Source organism: Schistocerca americana, chromosome 1 (genome assembly GCF_021461395.2).
Source record: "Schistocerca americana isolate TAMUIC-IGC-003095 chromosome 1, iqSchAmer2.1, whole genome shotgun sequence".
NCBI classification, from domain to species: domain Eukaryota; kingdom Metazoa; phylum Arthropoda; class Insecta; order Orthoptera; family Acrididae; genus Schistocerca; species Schistocerca americana.
In genome coordinates this window covers 851,199,005-851,219,703 of record NC_060119.1, presented here as the reverse complement: position 1 = coordinate 851,219,703, position 20,699 = coordinate 851,199,005, and the positions used below count along the sequence as shown (strand labels likewise).

Below are 20,699 nucleotides of genomic sequence, written 5' to 3'. Positions count from 1 at the left end.
AAAGTTCTGTCTACTTACTTTGCGTCTTGTACATCTCTGTCCCTCTTGCAGAAGATCTCGCATTGTTGTAGTTCTGTAGATTATACTCACCATGAATGTGATGAAATTCGCTATGATCTGGCAATCTACTGAGTTCTTGGCAAAGATATAGTATGATGTAGGTCCGTTGATTACATGCACCATGACTACGATCAGGATCGCTATGATTTGACAAATCTGCTGAGTTTTTGGCAAAGATCTCGCATGGTTGTAAGCCCGTCGATTACGCTCATCATCGCTGCGACGAAGATCGCTGATTTCTCAATCTGCTGAGTTTTTGGCAAAGATCTCGCATGGTTGTAGGTCCATCGACTACACTCACAATGGCTGCGACGAAGATCGCTATGATTTCACAATCTGCTGAGTTCTTGACAAAAACCTTGCATGGTTGTAGGTCTGTTGGTTATATTAACCGTGACTGGGATGAAGATCACTATGATTTGGCAAATCTGATGAGTTTTTGGCAAAGATCTCGAACCTGACTACTCACTCATAGGTACGCATGCGACAGCATGAGCTACTAATATGGTCTAAACGCAGCGCATAGAAACGGGATTTTTCCGGGTCTCATACCTCGGATTCTATTGGTGATAGAACGGTATGGTCAAGTGTTTTGGATAGCCAACAGAAGATTCCTCTTATTGCAATTCTTCTACAGTACAAGGTCAAAGTTTGAGTATTACAGACACCCTCAAACTAAGGCAAATGGAGAATTTCGGTTGGTTCTTTTTGCATTAGATGTAATCTGCGGTGCGCCTATAGGGGCTTATGGGGGCACCGTTTAGTGCTTGGACAGTTCCTGAGAAAAACCTGGAAAAAGCGTTTTTCAATGTTTTTTCGTCGTCGGCAGCGGATGTCTACGTAATTACTGCAGCAGATTGTTCAAGTTTTAACTATATATTCTCTTATCAAGAAACATCCCAAAATCATGGTTTTTGGGTACCAAATCCGAGCCGCGGATTCCAAGACATCTATGCATAGCAAACGGCTGTAATTTTTAAGATATATTCCTAAGTCCACGATCTCGAAAAATCTTGAAAATTTTCTTCATGTCTTTATGCGTTCCCGAGATAGAGGTGGAAAGTTACCTTACTTGTACACGTAAAATGCGGTGCGAGGCGAAAATGTACGAGGGTCAGTCAAAAAGTAATGCCTCCTATTTTTTTTTCTACGTTTAATTGTCAGGAAATTTAAATGCAATTACATAGGTTGAAAACCACAACATTGAGGATCATTTTGTCATTTTTCAATGTAATCTCCGCCCATCTCTACAGTTTTGGTCCATCTTTGAACAAGGGCATGTATCCCAGCACGGTAAAAATCACAGCTCTGCTTCCTAAGCCATTGACGCACGGATGTTTTGATGGCCTCCTCATCTTCAAAATGAATCCCACGATGAGCTTCTTTTAGTGGCCCGAACAGATGGAAGACTGATGGTGCCAGGTCAGGGCTGTATGGGGGATGAGGCAAAACTTCCCATCCAATTTTGACAATCTCGTCAGAGGTGTGATGACTGGTGTGTGGTCTTGCATTGTCATGCAAAAGAAGAACATCTGCCATTGATTTTGTTGGGCGAACTCGCTGAAGACGTGCTTTAAGTTTGTTGAGGGTTGTGACGTATTGAACAGAATTTATTGTGCATCCCTGCTCCAAAAAATCAACCAGAATCACACCCTCTGTATCCCAGAAAACTGTTGCCATAACTTTCCCTGCCGATCGCACAGTTTTGAATTTTTTCTTCCTCGGCGAGCTTGTGTGACGCCACTCCATTGACTGCCTCTTTGATTCGGGTTCAAAAAAATGCACCCATGTTTCGTCCCCGGTCACAATTTTTTTCAGAAACTCATCTCCCTCCAAACGGAAGCGCTGCAAGTGTTGGGAGGCTATTGTTTTCCTTGCCTCTTTATTCTGATCGGTTAACATTCTTGGAACCCACCGTGCACAAACTTTTGAGTACCCCAATTGTTTAATAATCGTGATCACACTGCCTTTACTAAGAGAAATAATGCGACACACTTCATCTGCAGTCACCCGACGGTCACCACGAATGATGTCATCAACTTGCTGAATGTTGTGTGGAGTCACTGCACTCACCGGCCTGCCGCTCCGCTTTTCGTCAGTCAACGGTGTTTGCCCTTCAGCTTCCTTACAACGACGAACCCATCGTCTAACAGTGCTGACATCCACTGTCACAACACCATACACCTTCTTCAGTCTTTCATGAATGCGTATGGGTGTTTCACCTTCTGCATTCAAGAATTCAATCACACAACGCTGTCTCAAACGAACATCGATGTCGGCCATCTTACAAACTTCTGCTGTGCTGCCACCTGTTGACACAGAAAGTTACTACTGCAGTGGATTGCAGAAGAAGGTTTGAGGAATGGCGCCAAATTCAAATTTTTCACTTAACTTAATTTCTTTAAGTAGAAAAAAAATGGGAGGCATTACTTTTTGACCGATCCTCGTAGTTAATAAAGTGACGTATCACGGATAAATACGCTGTAAAGTGTTTATTTTATCATAATAAGGGTTCTGGGAACCCCATGTTGCAGTACTGAAGCGAAAGCAAAATTATTGTGAGCGTAAAATCCAGTCTAAGATGTAACATTAGTTTCACGTTAGTTATTCATCCATAATGTTCTTTTCATATGAGTGACATGCGCTGTAACAGGGAAAACAAGGAAACCAGCGGGAAAATGATCCAGACGGAGCACAGAGCGGGTGAATATGCTCCAGTTTAAAACATTTTGAATGAAAAGAGGGTACCAGCTGCCTCATTCTACCTTACTCAGCACCTTTAAAAATTTTGGAACGCGAACATACTCGCGTTTTTTTTATGTTGAGAGAGAAGGAGACAGTGGCAGTAGGAAAGAGAAGAATAAGTAGCAAATCCTGGAAGATAGACAGCTGTTGTGGTACAGAAAGAACGAAAGAGACAATGGCCGTGTGCGAGAGAGAGAGAGAGACAGACAGACAGACAGACAGACAGACAGACAGTGGTACAGAAAAATACTTGACAGTGACAAAAAATGGTAGGAAAAGAATGAAGGAGACAGTGCCAGTGGAACAGGAATAAAGAGAAGGAGAAACTGGAAGTGGGCGAGTCAGTGATAATGAGAGAGAGAGAGTATATAACAATGACAACGAGAAAGAGAGAGATACTGGCAGTGAGAAGAGAGAGCAGCAGTGGGATGGAATGACAGACAGTAAGAGAGAGCAAGAGGGAGACAGTGACAGCGAGAGGAGATAGTAGTAGTAGGGGAAAGAGAGACACAAATAATTAATGACAACAACTTGAGCTCACAGAGTGACTGAGATGGTATGAATGACTTACAGCAGTGGACTAGTGGGGTTGAGCGAGTTATTGTTGGGAGAGTTTGTGGGAGTGAGAGGTGATCTGCATGTTAAAAAGAGTGCGAACATGTCCATACTCCCAAATTTTTGTAAAAATTTTTGAAGGTGCTTAGGAAGGAAGAATGTGGCAACTGGTACTCCACATTTCAATCAGAATCTTTTAAATAGGAGCATATTCGCCATTTTTGTGCTCTGATACGAGCATTTTTCCACTGATAACTCTATGGGTGGATGTCGCATAAGGTTACACCCCAAATAGTTCAGGAACCATAAACTTTGAGGCAGTCTAAATACCTTTTCGACCTTGATATTTCATCATTTTTTTCCTTTTGTTGATTGCTGAAATTTGTGCTTTTCCTATATTTGGGCCTGCAGATGAAGTACAGGTGAATACACGTACAGTACCGGTATAGCGTCACCATGTTCTTCATACTCTGTAACAATCACTCTACCGCATAAAACTGAATGAAGTGTCAGCAACCCTTACCGGAAACTTCCTGTTGAGATTAAGATGCTTGCAAGTAAAGGGTTGTTCTTGTGGTACTTAGGGATGGGTATTGGGCAGATATGCAGCCATTTTCATACTGTACTAGGTGTTGGAGCTGTTCCTACCTGTAGCTCATGAAGCGCTATTCAAGAAAGCAAAAGAGATAATATCGGGTGCTTTGTTCTGGAAATGTAAAGATTCACATCCCCCAAGCTTGCAAAAGAAGACCGAAACCGCTGTCACAACAAGAAAACGGTATAATTTCCCATGAACAACGTGACAACGAAACAGGGTATTATTTACTAAAGTCACTGTGTTACCTCTTGCATGTAGATGAGTAGAATAAGAGACAATCGTTTTTAGAAATACATGAGAATTTTGAAATTAACAAAAAATCAGATTCCAGGATGAGGCAACTGCCTCCTCTTGCCTCCCTTCCTTCCTCACCCCCGTCTTGTGGACGCCTATGGTTGTCATTATATTTTAGCTGCGAAAAGGCTCATTTTGTCACGTATGTGGACCAGACATAAAGAGTTAATCAGTTATTTAGTTAGTTGATCAATAAGTTCCATATTCAATAAATTATTTACACATTTTGTTTCGAAATAATGGGAAACAAGTCAGTTTACAGGCTATGTATAGTTGTGTTTGCTTGTATGATAATGGGTACTAAATACCTTAAGCTAACTGGTTAAATTTAATACATACCAGAGTTTGGCTATTACTTAAAGATATTTAAACTGACCAACAATAGACAACTTTTTAGTCCTTTTCATGTTACAGATGCTCTTACCCATAACTGACACTTAAAATTAACGACAAAAGTAAATACATCTGTCTTCTGCATTATGTATGTTACTAATTTCTAGTTAAACATTCGTCTATAGATTAGAAGAAATCATCTAGAAGAAACGAATGTAGTCTTCCTTTAAAATTTACTTTTCTAGTTATTTTGTGTTGCTGGGTAGATAATCAAAAAAGTTTAAGCCGCTTATCGCACACCATTCTGAGCCTGAAAATAGAACGAAACCGATATGAAAGCTAAGTGGTTATGACTTCAACTAAATAATACTGACATTTCATTTGTGAGACGGGCTGCACACTTTCTACCTTCGGTTGCTGTGGTAATGGCGTTCTAGATTTGATATAATCATAACATTATGACATTATTTTGGGTGATACTAATCTCTTCTTTTTTTTTTTAAACACTTACCCTTAAAATTTTACCTCACCTTACGAAGTCGGCAGGGACTGGCGCAGTGACAAAGCTCGCCATTGGTTTCTTACGCAAAGCGTGAATCATAGATGACAGCTCGTGGCTTCTCCGTATTAACTCCGCGTGAGAACATGTCTGCATTTGGCCCTCCACTTCTTGCAGGATGGCTTCCAGCTGTTCGGCGTCCTGCAGATGAAACATTACCTCAGCTAATTAAGTACATGACCACTCTACTCCACTAACAAAGGCGCTAAGGATATGTGTTGACAACTATGGATATTATTTCTACACATTTCAGTAGTCATGATAAAATGAATAAGTAGGAGGATAGATATGCAATCAGTTATATGTATCATGATGATGCAGTGTTCAGTACTTCAATAAACTATTGCAGGCTAAATCAGAAGGTAAAAATTAATCTACAAAAACATGAGTCTGGTTTGGCGTTCGCTGAGTCACCCAGATTCACATCCACCATTGTGACAATACATTGAAGACTGTAATGCAGTTTCTATCTAGTGACCTGACAGACTCTATTCAGTTATTGAAGAATGCAGGCAAGATTTTGCCGAAGAGGGGTGCAATTTGTTAAAGAGGACTTTAAAAGGATCAAGTTTTTCATTTATTTTGAAAACATATTTATTTATTTTTTAATTTTAGTACATAATTTGCTTTTGGGAGTCTTCATACAAGTAATATTTGACCTATAAAACTAAGCAAGAAAAGCTTTTCTTAAAAATGAACAACTTTCATCCAAATGCTAAAAAAATATTTCTTTTTTTGGAAATATGATAACTTCACTCTATTGCCAAATGAAATAAAATTCTAATATAATGCATTGCCTCACAGCTCAGTTCTTTGTGTAGGGTTCAGTATCATAGAGCTGAAAAAGCTTAATCTTGTGCTGAATTACTTATAAAGTAAATAGTGTTCAAATCTCTTTTGACAATAACTATCTCCCTCCACTACAGTCTTGAATTTAAATTTATGGCTTACCCAATACCAAGTCAGAAGTTCTTAAGAACATCAAAATATCAGATTATATTAGAGTGTTTTTCATATCATTAAAATTCTTCAATTTCCTTAAGTGATCAAAAATTTCAGTTATTATATTGTAGTATTTAAAGAGCATAAACAGATTTGGGACGAAAGGATGGGGAGTTGGTAGGAGGAGAGTGTTGCAGGGCGCAGTTGGCTAGGACAAATTCGAGTGGCCTGCCCAAAAAAATTTTTAGAAACAAACTATAGAATGTGCTGTCATCACATACACATTTCGCTCTCCTCAAAATCCTCCTCATCGTTCTGTATCGCAACTGATTTTCATAATTTAGTGCCACCCGGGTGACCAGACTGGCCGATATTTTGCCACTTGGGCTACTAATGATAGAACTTTGAGCAATTTTTTCGAAAGAAATACTGTCATCATCGTTTGGGCGTATTATTGATATTATTATTGATCATCGCGGTATTTGTGCGACGCAGAGAAATTCAACTGATTTTAATTTAATTTAATTGGCCTACCGGTGTGGCCGAGCGGTTATAGGCGCTTAGGTATGGAACCGCGCGACCGCTATGGTAGCAGACTCGAATCCGAATTCCGCTCCACTGCTTTGTGACATAATGAAATATTGCGACCCCACTGATCTACCAGTCTCCAAATAATGATGCCAGTGCTAACATTTAACCGCTATAGATAGGTAACTAGGCTATTATGGTAGTGCTATTATGGTAGTGCGTATTTTTAATTTACCATAATGCTAGAGAACGAATCAAAATCGGTTTTCTTTTTCTTTCTTGTTGTAAACTTGTGCATGATCACAAACTATCTCAACAGCATGCAGTACAGAAACAATTAAATTCAACTGAAAGTAAGAACTGAAATGATGAACAAAACAACAACTGAGCTCACGTAAGGCCAACAATGTACTGTAGTTGGTGTCGGCTGAAGTAGGACTGGGCGATAGCCCATAAAGCTACTGACATATCGATATCTTCAATCTATCGATGACCTTGTTGAGTATCGATAGTATATATCCCTTCTAAGTCATAGGACTGAAAAGCAAAATGTCATTCACTACACGGCAACTGGGTCGTGTGTAATTTCATTTAGGTGATGGGAGGTTCCGGATCTCCGGAATGGCGAAAGATTGACTCAAAGGTCTGGGAGGATGTTAAAATAAAATTCGTCAAAACAGTCCTCGAAACAGCACCACTCAAAAGACACAAAAAGCACAGATGGTGGAATAAACAGTGTGAAAAAGTTACTAGTCTGGAAACAAGTCTGGCAGAAATGGTACTCCACAAAATAAGTAAAGGCTGTGTCTTCTTTAAAAAAAAAAAATCTCAAAAATAAGAAACGATAAGAGCAATAAAAAGGAAATTTGAAAGAAATCAGCTATCACTAACTGAAGAAGACTTGCTAAGGAACAATACTACGAACTTCTATACATCTTTTGAACAAAGCCTCCAAAACACCACCTACCTTTTGCTTCAAGAATGAAGACGGAAAATTAGCCCTAAACAAAATAGCAAACTGTGAAATATTAGCAAGCTATTTGAATAACTTGTTAAATAGTGAGGAACTGGAGCAAACTTTCCTGAACAAAATCCAGGATACACTCACACAAAGTCAGAACCACCCAGCATGGATGAAATCTGACATATCATTTAAGATCTGAAGTATGACAAGGCCCTCAGGGAAGATTCAGTAACTGCTGAGATGTGGAAAATTGCAGTTGCAGGAACAGTCAAGAAACTACATCGGGTCTTTCAAAAAATCTGGGAAACAGAAGCTATACCAGAAGATAGGAAAACAGCATTAATTCACCCAATCCACATAAAAGGAGATAAAACTGACCCCATCAACTATAAAGGAACATCTCTCCTCCTTTAAAAAGCACTTCAAGTCTGAAAAGCGAATTGGATCAGCAGTTAGGAGAGTACCAAGAAAGGTTTAGAAAAGGGTGCTCCTGTGTAGAACAAATTTTAAATCTGAAATTCATAATCAGGTTTAGAAGAGTGAGATCTAAAGCATTTACATAACATTTGTAGACTTCAAAAAAGCACATGATAGGAGAACTGACAAGAAAACATTATTCAACACCTTAAAAGAGTTGGGATCTAACAACAAATCAGCGGCAGTCATAAAAAATACACTAACAAATACGACAAATTGATATATATATACGTGCATATGATAAACTCCTTCCCTCGAAAATTTCTCTCCTTCATAACCTCCCCTGTGTTACCACAGATGACGCGTCACTGGTCCCATTTGTACTAAGACTGCAGTACACGAAAGGTGTCTCTTTGCTTCCATCGCCCTAAGTGGAAAGCACAGTTTCTAATAAATGTTCACCAACCTGCAGTCTTCTATAGCTGTTGTCCCCTAGGCAGGAAACAGCACGTAGGTAGTGAATCCATTGTGTTGAGGTTGTGATAAACTCTTAGCGAGGAACAAATATTTTAGAAATAATAAAAATTTCAATTAGTTCGTTTATACGAGATGCTACTCGCCTTTTCTTAGCAGAACACGAGAAACTGCACAATAACATTCCACTTTGAAGTCAAATAATTTTCATTCTTCAACAAAATAAAGAGCTGGGTATTTCCTTAATTACTATTTCACTGTTCTCAACTACATGTCCAATTAACCATAAATTGCTAAGAACTCTTAATTGAGACTGACCGCAGTAAACAACATGTCTGTCCTCTGAGAATGGCAACCGGCTCTCATCTTACAGCCGAACCACTTCGCCAGCCATCCAGGTTAGGTGCGATCTGAAGATCTCTTAAGTACTACGTCTGCCTTTTCGTTTAGCAGTTGCTTATTATTTTGCTGGTTATTGATCCTTGTGAAACAATAGAGAATTGTGAAGGTGGTTCAATGAAACCTCTGTTAGGCACTTAAATGTGAATCTACTTTACATTTGTTTATTCTCAGATTATTAATTTACTTATGTAAGCATAGAATGAATTGTTTTGTGTTTAGAAAAAAAAATGATTCTTGTCCTCAGTCAATCCGTGTGTAACCTTATATACCAAAATCATTAAGCTTGGCAATACTTTATGTACTAATTATGTGGTTCTTTTAGTTGTACAGATTTTCAAAGTAGCATTTTAAGCAGAGGGGTAATAGGGCTCCGACCCCAATTTTGATATCTAATTGATATACAAATTAAATAAATCGATCAATTAATCCCCCACCATGCAACCACGCCCACCCCCACCCCCCACATGATGTCATGTGTTTTCCTCAGCCTGCACATGGATTCCAGCCCCCTCCTGTACAAGATCCGTATTGTACAGCAGATTGTACCACAGACTGCACAACAACATGTTGACTTCGCTCTCCACTTTCTTGCAAGGATTGAATGGTTTCCAAACGCCTGGCCAGCAGCATCACCTGATCTCACTCCCTGTAATTTCTGGTCGTGGGGCTACCTGAAGGACAGGGTTTATCAGGAGAACACTCACACATGTGCTGATCTGAAGTGTAGCATATCAAGAGAGATAGTCAGCATACCTATGGACATGATTATTCTGCTGTGCAGAATGCAATCCTGCAGTTTCAGACTCTTCTGCATCTGATGGGCGCCCTATTGAGCTCCTTTTGTAGCAGTAAAGCTACCGGTATGTGTTAGTATGAAGTACCTTAGCAGCACGTTAAAAGTGTGTCAATTGAATCTATTATGCATTACCTCTCTTCCCCATGTCCTTGACGTTATGCTACCATGTTTGGTACTCATATGGTAATTAGTTTCCACATTAAAACATGTTCAATAGGGAAAGTTTAATTATAGCCACCTAGTATAGTGATACAGCCGCGCTCCTACACTTCGCCCCCTGGTGACATCTCTTATAATCAAGCATCTTTTAAAAAGGAAAACACAGTCGGGACCATCATTGAGGTAAAGTAAAAGCGAGTATTTAAACTCCAAAGAAAAAACATCTATGTTAAGCAATTTCTTTCAGCTTGATGGGCAATTTACACGACCTCAGAGCGTCTCTCGCGTTCAAATCGGTGTCTGTAAATAAACTGTCATGCATATTTGTATTATAAATATTTCAGATCCGTGAAATAACATTAGAGAATTCAATTTTTCACGCCATTACCTCACGGGACGGAAAAACACAATAATTTTACGTTAGACAACAACATGCTGTAAGTCAAGGGAATGTTGCTGTTTTGTACACTATGGCAAGGCCCGTTTTACCAGTGCGAAGCTATATCACACCTGCATTTACGAAACAAATCGTGAGAGTCCGTCTTGTAATAGAAGCTCTTATAAGAATTTACTGCCCCCCGCCCCACTCTCTCTTTCTTCCGTTACATCGAAACCAATTACCGTCTGCGTGCTTAGATTTGACAATTTTGCTCCGTAACTTCCCTCCTGATCATACAACAGATTCCTGCATTCTAGTTTTGTAAATAATTTGATCACCACAGCCTATTTCATGTAATCTACTGACATTTTGGGAGAAAAAGCACGATCATTTCTAGGTTCCACAGTGAACTGTAACTCATGTGGTGTCTACTTTATAATTAGAGGTTATGAAGTATGAAATTGCACAAGACTTGCGGCAACTCCTGTTTTTTAAACATACAGTTGTGATGATAATAATAAAAACAGTCATGATATCACGAGAATAGATAAACCGATTTCTATTAGTTTTATGAGCAAAATCGGTGAAGTTTTGAGGGAATTACCTGCATCCAAACTGTAACCACTTATGCCACCACTTGTAATAGAATCTCTCTCTTCTGATGTATCGAAAAACAAATGTCGTCTTCATGCTGACATCGAGCATATTACATATATACACATATGCATGTATCACTCCATTGGAGCACGTGGTCAGTACTCGAAGTCGCTTCCACAGATCTGCATGAAGTTTTATCGACTGTACTGGAGGAAGACCATATCCAATAGACTATCAATCACATGAGAGGGTTCCTGCATTGTTCCTTCACAAGCAGAGTAATACTTTTTCTTGGCTGTAGCACATTCAAGCAGTGTATGAGTACAGTTTTGTACACTGCCATACACTTTTTTTTTCTACCATGACTTCGAGGTCTGAGTCAGGTACTAAACCAACATTAACATGTTTCAGTCCTTAGGCTCTCACAGAAAGGTGAACATTGCATGGTACAAACTATGCAGCTCCAATACACAGGTTGGTAGGAATAAAACACGGCAGCAACGTTTCTCACTGACAAAAACGTGGAAGACAACGCAACTGATGGAAACTGGGAGCATTTGTGACATTGTAGAGATTTTCCAAGAGCTATCCGACGGTGATGACCTACACAGAAAATCCCATATTCCACAGTGACGGGTAGCAGATGTCTCGGTGTTCCATTTCGATGAGCATTGTTTCGTAATTTTGCAGTCATGTGCATGATTACCGTTCCGGTGTTGACCACTGTTGGAAGGCGCTGTTCACAACATGCAAAAGGTGGCAAAAATAAAAAGAGGTACTGTTATCTTACTGGAGGGAATCGCAGCATATGGAAACAGGACGAGTCTGCAGCATTGAGGAATGCTTCCAGACAACTGTCTGAAGGTGATGACCTTCACATTTAATCCCATGCTCCAAAGTGACAAGTAGCAGATATCTAATGTTCCGCGAAGGCTCCCTCCATCTCATCCAAGTGGTGTGTCAGTCAATCGTTATTCAGTAATCAACAGCATACCAGTGGAAGGATGGTATGGCAAAGACGCTGTTGATATGGGGCGGTGTATGGTAATACACACCCTAATTGACAGCACATTCGCTTATAGCAATTTTACCAGTTGTTTCATAATTTCAAAGCCAGACAATGACACAGCAGAATGCTTCCTAATTTCTGCATCATCGCTAAATCACCCCTCCACTATTTTGCAAGTACCATTTACTAGATTGTGAATGCAGATCCTCTCTGCAACACTAATCTTAGCCATAGCACCCATCCAAAAGCACATCTGTCCAGGTGCGTGCATGTCGAGGAGGGTACTCCCTCTTATCAGTGTATAGCAGACATGAGAGTAGATTAGATTAAATTAGATTAGATTAATACTAGTTCCATGGATCATGAATACGATATTTCGTAATGATGTGAAACGAGTCAAATTTTCCAACACATGACATAATTAAGTTAATTTAACAACATACTTAAGTTAATATAACAATTTTTTTATTTTTTTGTGTTTTTTTATTTTTATTTTATTTTATTTTTTATTTTATTTTTTATAATTTTTTTCCTTAATTTATATCTAAAAATTCCTCTATGGAGTAGAAGGAGTTGTCATTCAGAAATTCTTTTAATTTCTTCTTAAATACTTGTTGGTTATCTGTCAGACTTTTGATACTATTTGGTAAGTGACCAAAGACTTTAGTGCCAGTATAATTCACCCCTTTCTGTGCCAAAGTTAGATTTAATCTTGAATAGTGAAGATCATCCTTTCTCCTAGTATTGTAGTTATGCACACTGCTACTACTTTTGAATTGGGTTTGGTTGTTAATAACAAATTTCATAAGAGAGTATATATACTGAGAAGCTACTGTGAATATCCCTAGATCCTTAAATAAATGTCTGCAGGATGATCTTGGGTGGACTCCAGCTATTATTCCGATTACACACTTTTGTGCAATAAATACTTTATTCCTCAGTGATGAATTACCCCAAAATATGATGCCATATGAAAGCAATGCGTGAAAATAAGCGTAGTAAGCTAATTTACTAAGATGTTTATCACCAAAATTTGCAATGGCCCTTATTGCATAAGTAGCTGAACTCAAAAGTTTCAGCAGATCATCAATGTGTTTCTTCCAATTTAATCACTCATCAATGGACACACCTAAAAATTTGGAATATTCTACCTTAGCTATATGCTTCTGATTAAGGTCTATATTTATTAATGGCGTCATACCATTCACTGTACGGAACTGTGTGTACTGTGTCTTATCAAAATTCAGTGAGAGTACGTTTACAAGGAACCACTTAGTAATTTTCTGAAAGACAGTATTGACAATTTTATCAGTTAATTCTTGTTTGTCAGGTGTGATTACTATACTTGTATCATTAGCAAAGAGAACTAACTTTGCCTCTTCATGAATATAGAATGGCAAGTCATTAATATATATTAAGAACAACAAAGGACCCAAGACTGACCCTTGTGGAACCCCATTATTGATAGTTCCCCAGTTGGAGGAATGTGCTGATCTTTGCATATTATGAGAACTGCTTATTTCAACTTTCTGCACTCTTCCAGTTAGGTACGAATTAAGCCATTTTTGCACTGTCCCACTCATGCCACAATACTTGAGCTTGTCTAGCAGAATTTCATGATTTACACAATCAAAAGCCTTTGAGAGATCACAAAAAATCCCAATGGGTGGTGTTCGGTTATTCAGATCATTCAAAATTTGATTGGTGAAAGCATATATGGCATTTTCTGTTGAAAAACCTTTCTGGAAACTAAACTGACATTTTGTTAGTACTTCATTTTTACGGATATGTGAAGCTACTCTTGAATACATTACTTTCTCAAAAATTTTGGATAAAGCTGTTAGAAGGGAGATTGGATGGTAATTGTTGACATCAGATCTATCCCCCTTTTTATGCAAAGGTATAACAATAGCATATTTCAGTCCATCAGGGAAAATGCCCTGTTCCAGAGAGCTATTACACAGGTGGCTGAGAATCTTACTTATCTGTTGAGAACAAGCTTTTAGTATTTTGCTGGAAATGTCATCAATTCCATGTGAGTTTTTGCTTTTAAGCAAGTTTATTATTTTCCTAATTTCAGAGGGAGAAGTGGATGAGATTACAATTGTATCAAATTGCATAGGTATGGCCTCTTCCATTAACAGCCTAGCATCTTCTAATGAACACCTGGATCCTACTATATCCACAACATTTAGAAAATGATTATTAAAAATATTTTCAACTTCTGACTTTTTGTTCATAAATTTTTCATTCAATTTGATGGTAATACTGTCTTCCTGTGCTCTTGGTTGACCTGTTTCTCTTTTAATAATATTCCAGATTGTTTTAATTACTGGGAGGAGAAGGAAGGTCCATCAAACAACAAAACGATTGAGCAGCCTTTTTTACCTTTCCTATTGCACGGACTGCGTACACTAACTTCAAATTCACACCATATGAATTATGAACAATGTTTGAAGTCATTTTCGACGAAGATTTATTGCAGGATCTACACAGAACAACTAATTTTGACGCTAAACCCTTCCTGCCAATTTGTTGTTCAGTTATTTCCAGACAGCCTACACCATTACATTCTTTACGTTTCGCCTCTTCCTTCATCAAAGAAGATAAGATGCCTACATTAACAACAACAAATCCGCTACAAACAGCGTTATTCTTAACCCTAAAATTTGAATCACCAGGAGGCGTGTCATGTGGGAGTTTCGTCCCTGAAGAACTGATACATAGGTTACTTTCAACAGTGTGGCTTGCTTTGTTTGCGAACTGGTTACCACGGAATTTCCTTATATTGAATTTCTTGATGCGTGGCACAGTTCGTATTTATTGCACACTAAACGATATGCACTTCCACAAATATATGTAGCACTTGGGCAACAATCATACAGCAGAACGCGAACAAACTGCTTCAGCGAAACAAAATTAAATACTAGCAAAGATAATCATTTACAGACACTAGAAACCTGCACTGTTATCAACATATACAATGTATCATACGTATAATCGCTGGAAACAGAAAGTTGACAGTTCTTTTCGAAATAACAACGGTTTCTGTAACAGAAATAAAGGGAAGGTGGCGGCATACATTACCATAACTTTAAAATTTGGTTTATATAGGTCGTTTTTCATTTGAAACCCTATAGTGTATATAACAATGTAATCAGGAAAGACAATCGAATTTAATAAAGTCATAAAAAATTTCGATTTTTCCACCATTTATAAGTATCCTGTATCCTTAAAGCCATATGGTTTCCGAAGTATTAGTCATGCGGAATGCAACGCTCGTAATATTCTGTAATATTCTAATGTAGAATATATTAGTCCAGCATCAGACATACAACCACCTGGCAAGTTTCCTACCCCAATCACTGTGATGACAAACTTTAAAATGCTAAAACTACTTTCTTCTACACTATTCTGTCCTAGGAAACCACTCGAGTTGCTTATAGACCAACTAGAACGAAGACTGTTGTTCTCTCTCTTAGGAAATTAATGGATTTTATATGCCTTTTAAGTTGGAAACATACGTACCCTCAATCACACTGGAATCGCATTCTGGAGGACGACGGTTCAAATACGCGTCTGGCCATCCTGATTTAGGTTTTCTGTGAATTCCATAAGTCGCTTCAGGCAAATGCCAGGATGGTTCCTTTGAAAAGGCACGGCCGACTTACTTCCCTAATCTGATGGGACCGATGACCTCGCTCTTTGGTCCCCTCCCTCAAATCAACCAACCAACCCACGTCAGTCGTGCATATCATTAATAGTAATAGTAGTACTGATTTTGATGGGCGCAACTATGAGTCACTAGTAAATAGAGCGAAGAAAAACCGACGTGAATATTTTGGATAGCTGATACATTAAGGTGTCACCCACACCCTGGTGCACGAAAATGCACACAAAGAAGCAGCAACTTCCTACAAGGGCGTAAGCACCACGATCAGTAGCCAAAGGAGATGTCACAGTCTCATTGTTGTTTACAGCTTCACCACAGCTCCTGCACAAGAAAGTCCTGGTCTGATGTTAGGTAGTTTTGCCCATGTGCTGGATATTATAGCAATTTCTTGCTAACACCACATCTCTTCTCAAGTACACCCCCCCCCCCCCTTTTCACACTATTAAAGGTAATACATGTGACATGGGTCCACTCTCCTATAGAACAATCTAGGCAATGGCTTAAGTCCAACAAATGCACTGATACTTCTTCTTAATACTTAAGGAATAACATTGTTTGTGAGAACCAGCCATAAATCAGTAATATATATGTTCAACTTGATGTGTGAGAACACAGTTATGGATTGGGATACGTATGATTTGCCTGCTTTGATATGGGTCATTTGTTTAATACTTACGTCAGCTTTCTTGGAGTGTGTGTTACAAAAACCCACGTAGTTTACATGGGGAGGAGGAGGTTAAAAATTATGCCAGAGCATAATTTTTAAGCTTTTCTCGGTCTTGAGTGTCTGGGTACCCCCCGTGCACCTCAGTTCTACACATTTCGTGGAACTTTTTCTCGAATTGCATGTATTCTCAGTCAATGTAAGTAATTTTGCAAGGTTTTTTCGCGATTTTACATATTTCGCCGTGTTTCCGTCAATGTTACGTATTTACTATCAATTTGTCGTAATTATACCAGGTTTTTCTCGATTTTTATCGAGTTTATGTCATTTTTCATATTTTTTCATATTTTTCCATATGTATATAGTCATATTGCCGACATATCCAAGGATGGTTTGATTTTATACGAGGATTTTTGCGTTTCCTATATAACAGCCAACTAAAAATCCTAAGACTTCCCCTCTTCCCAATGATCTACATGCATGCATTTTGGATAGTAAGATCATGAAAAATATAGTAACACTTGCCTTGTACCCAGATGAGACTCAGTGAGTGGTGCAGATTGGAAACTCTTAGTATGGAAACAAATCTGTGTTGCTGTGGCACATCAGAGAGCTTGTTGCAGACTCATCTAGCGATTCACTTGATGGAACCTCAAAGTCTGGCACAGTTCTACACATTCATCATACATCCACTCTACCGTGTAGGGATCTGCAACAGGGAGTTGACATGTGTACAAAGTTGATTTCTGCTGATGCTCTGATTATTATTATTATTTTTTTTTGCCATAAGTATATGCTCTTAATTGCTTACCAGATTAGCTTCGCTACTTTTGTTTACATCTTCCAACTATGATATATCCCCACAACCATACGAGGACATCCACAAACTGTAGGTTTCTGTTATTTTTTATCTTAGTAATAAGTTTTACGTTAGTTGACAGTGTGTCGTCTGATTTAGCGTCCTGGGCCGTTAAAGTTTACCCTTCCTATCCCTACAGAGAGCACACCCCCGGTAACGTAATTTAGAGACGAATAGTTAGCAAGTTATGCCTGTGAACTGCAACCGTCTGCCGCTGACAGCTCTATACACATATTACCAATCGCGAAGTCTCGGTTTCAATCACTTGTACGGTATTTTCGACAACGCAATAGCCTTGCAAAGAGCGACAAACTCCACGTAAAGTGAGTCCGTAGGGGATGAAAGCATATTTAAATTCATCCTGCTAAAGAGCATAACATCTTCAATTCGAGTTATACTACCGATATTTCGTAACAATGTCGTCTAGATTCTCCAGTAATCACAACAAACCATGGCATCGTGGTGCGCATATCACGCTTCCTTTCGTACCCGTAAAGATACATGATGACAGCACATAATCATCCCAATTCCGCTGTTTTGTTTGTCCGGCCCAAGGAAAAGGGGGTTACTGTACTTTCAACTACCTAGTTTCAACTACTTTTCAAGGTCGCCCGACTACCCACTTTCTGCATCTGAAATACATGCACATGGATCATTGAATGTAGGAAATGTCTTAGGATTTTTGGGAGATAAGCGAATAAGACAAGCAAATATTCTAGTACCAAGTCTTTATTAACTTTTGCATATACATTGACATACAGAATCCAACTCATTCCTTATTTTTGTTAGGTGTAGTTTTAACATGTCCAATTTAAGTTTTAAATTATAACTTAAATCCACATCTGAATCATCTATTTATTTCTCCAGCCAGTAATTTGACAAATACAGAGAAGGTATGTTTTCGGATTCCAGTATATATCTAATTTTTTTCCTGTAAACTATATCTTTTATGGCTTTAACAATTAGTTCAGTTCTTTCCAGCAGGTCTTCTAGACGAGAGCATTCGGGGATTTTAATTTTTCCTCTTATTTTCTGGATGACGCTGTTGTTACAACGTTCCACATCTTCCTGGGTGCAGGCTGCCAGTTCTTCTGCTGCATATTCTTGTGGAATTTCGGTATAGAACTTTAACTTTACGCACTGTTGTAAACGAATTGCCATCAAACGTTGTTATTCCGTTTATTACTATTTTTTATTTTATTTATCATATGGCAACAAAAAAAAAATCACCGATGAGTACATAAAGTTTAATTTTACATGTAAATATAGTTAAGTATTTACATATACTTTAGTTTTATTTTTTGGCATAAATAGTATACACATTTTTAAATTGTGGAAAGTACTAATTTAATATTACTGACTACTTTGACTAATATAATTGCAAATTAAAAAAAGGCAGATACATTTAATCATAGTGCAATATCTAATGATTGAAGCCAACTAACAGTAGAGGGAATAGCATTAATAAAGTCACTATATGGTCCAGGATACTTCCTCTGAGGACAGTCTCTAACAATATGTTGAACAGTTTGTTCTTGGGCCCCACAATTTCAGGCTGGAGAATCTCGGAATCCCCACTTCTGCATCATAGCGTTGCACCTGGCGTGGCCAGTTCTTATTCTGTTCAGCCTTGTCCAGTCCCTTCTCTGCAGATGATATCCTGGTAGGCTGGCAGTTGGGTCTTTGATACCTCGAAGTGCTATTGTTGCAGCATTCCACCTCTTGTGCCACTCTTCTTTGATGTCGAACTTCTTATCGTTCCTTCCATTATGCCACAATGGATTGCGAGATTTTAAGCGGTCTGGAGGAAGGTTGTTTAAGACTGTATGAATTGGGAGGTATTGTGGGTCCTCGAGGTGGTGTAGTTTCCTCCATTCTCGATCGACTGCTTGTTGCCGTCGTAATTCAGGTGGTGGGATGTCGCTGATGGTGTGCATCCAGGGGATCGGGGTGGATTTTAATGTGCCCGTAATAATCCTCATTCATTCGTTCAGGTGTACGTCCAGCTTCCTCGTGTGGGCACTATGTTGCCACACTGGAGCACAGTGTTCGGCAGCTGGGTACACCAGCGTAAGTACTGTAGTACGTAGAGTCGATGCGTCGGCGCTCCATGTTGTACCAGCTAGTTTCTTTACGATGTTGTTTCGGGTCTTAAGTTTTTAGCTTGTTTTTTCCAAGTGTTTTTTTTTCATACTTCAGAGACCGATCTAGTGTGACATGAAGGTATTTAGGCTGGAAATTATGTCCAACCTTTTGTTGGCAGAAGCTGACTTTCAACTGCTGGTTTTGCAATTCTGTTGTTTAGATGGAATGTGCAGACTACTGTCTTTGCTGCATTTGGATGGAGTCTCCATGCTTTGTAGTATGTGTTGAGAATATCTAAGTCTCTAGATAATATAGCTTCTCCTTCCTCAAGTGTGCTGGTTTGTACAGCTATGGTAAGGACGTGGGCATTGCAAAACTTTGCGCTAGAAGAATATAATAATTCACATCCCAAAGAAAGCAGGTGGTGACAGATGTGAAAATTACCGAACTATCAGTTTAATAAGTCACAGCTGCAAAATACTAACACGAATTCTTTACAGACGAATGGAAAAACTGGTAGAAGCCGACCTCGGGGAAGATCAGTTTGGATTCCGTACAAATGTTGAAATACGTGAGGCAATACTGGCCCTACGGCTTATCTTAGAAGGTAGATTAAGGAAAAGCAAACGTACGTTTCTAGCGTTTGTAGACTTAGAGAAAGCTTTTGACAATGTTGACTGGAATACTCTCTTTCAAATTCTGAAGGTGGCAGGAGTAAAATACAGGGAGCGAAAGGCTATTTACAATTTGTACAGAAAGCAGATGGCAGTTATAAGAGTTGAGGGGTGTGACAGGGAACCAGTGGTTGGGAAGGGAGTGAGACAGGGGTGTTGCGTATCGCCGATGTTATTCAATCTGTGTATTGAGCAAGCAGTAAAGGAAACAAAAGAAAAGTTCGGAGTAGGTATTAAAATTCATGGAGAAGAAATAAAAACTTTGAGGTTCACCGATGACATTGTAATTCTGTCAGAGACAGCAAAAGACTTGGAAGAGCAATTGAACGGAATGGACAGTGTCTTGAAAGGAGGGTATAAGATGAACATCAACGAAAGCAAAACGAGGATAATGGAATGTAGTCGAATTAAGTCGGGTGATGCTGAGAGAATTAAATTAGGAAATGAGACACTTAAAGGAGTTTTGCTATTTGGGGAGCAAAATAACTGATGATGGTCGAAGTAGAGAGGATATAAAATGTAGACTGGCAATGGCAAGGAAAGCGTTTCTGAAGAAGAGAAATTTGTTAACATCGAGTATAGATTTAAGTGTCAGGAAGTCGTTTCTGAAAGTATTTGTACAGAGTGTAGCCATGTATGGAAGTGAAACGTGGACGACAAGTAGTTTAGACAAGAAGAGGATAGAAACTTTCGGAATGTGATGCTACAGAAGAACGCTGAAGATTAGATGGGTAGATCACATAACTAATGAGGAGGTACTGAATAGAATGGGGAAGAAGAGGAGTTTGTGGCACAAACTTGACTAGAAGAAGGGATCGGTTGGTAGGACATGTTCTGAGACATCAAGAGATCACCAATTTAGTATTGGAGGGCAGCGTGGAGGGTAAAAATCGTAGAGGGAGACCAAGAGATGAATACACTAAGCAGATTCAG

General features: G+C 38.9%; 1 protein-coding gene across 1 annotated transcript in view; it reads right to left on the bottom strand.

Annotated features, from left to right (window-relative positions):
* LOC124594602 (E3 ubiquitin-protein ligase TRIM37-like) overlaps nucleotides 1–20,699 on the bottom strand; it is a 205,488-nt gene that overhangs the window by 95,812 nt on the left and 88,977 nt on the right. The window contains exon 5 of the mRNA XM_047132978.1: nucleotides 5,116–5,285. Coding sequence (XP_046988934.1) covers nucleotides 5,116–5,285 — 170 coding nt within the window. The remainder of the gene's footprint in view (nucleotides 1–5,115; nucleotides 5,286–20,699) is intronic.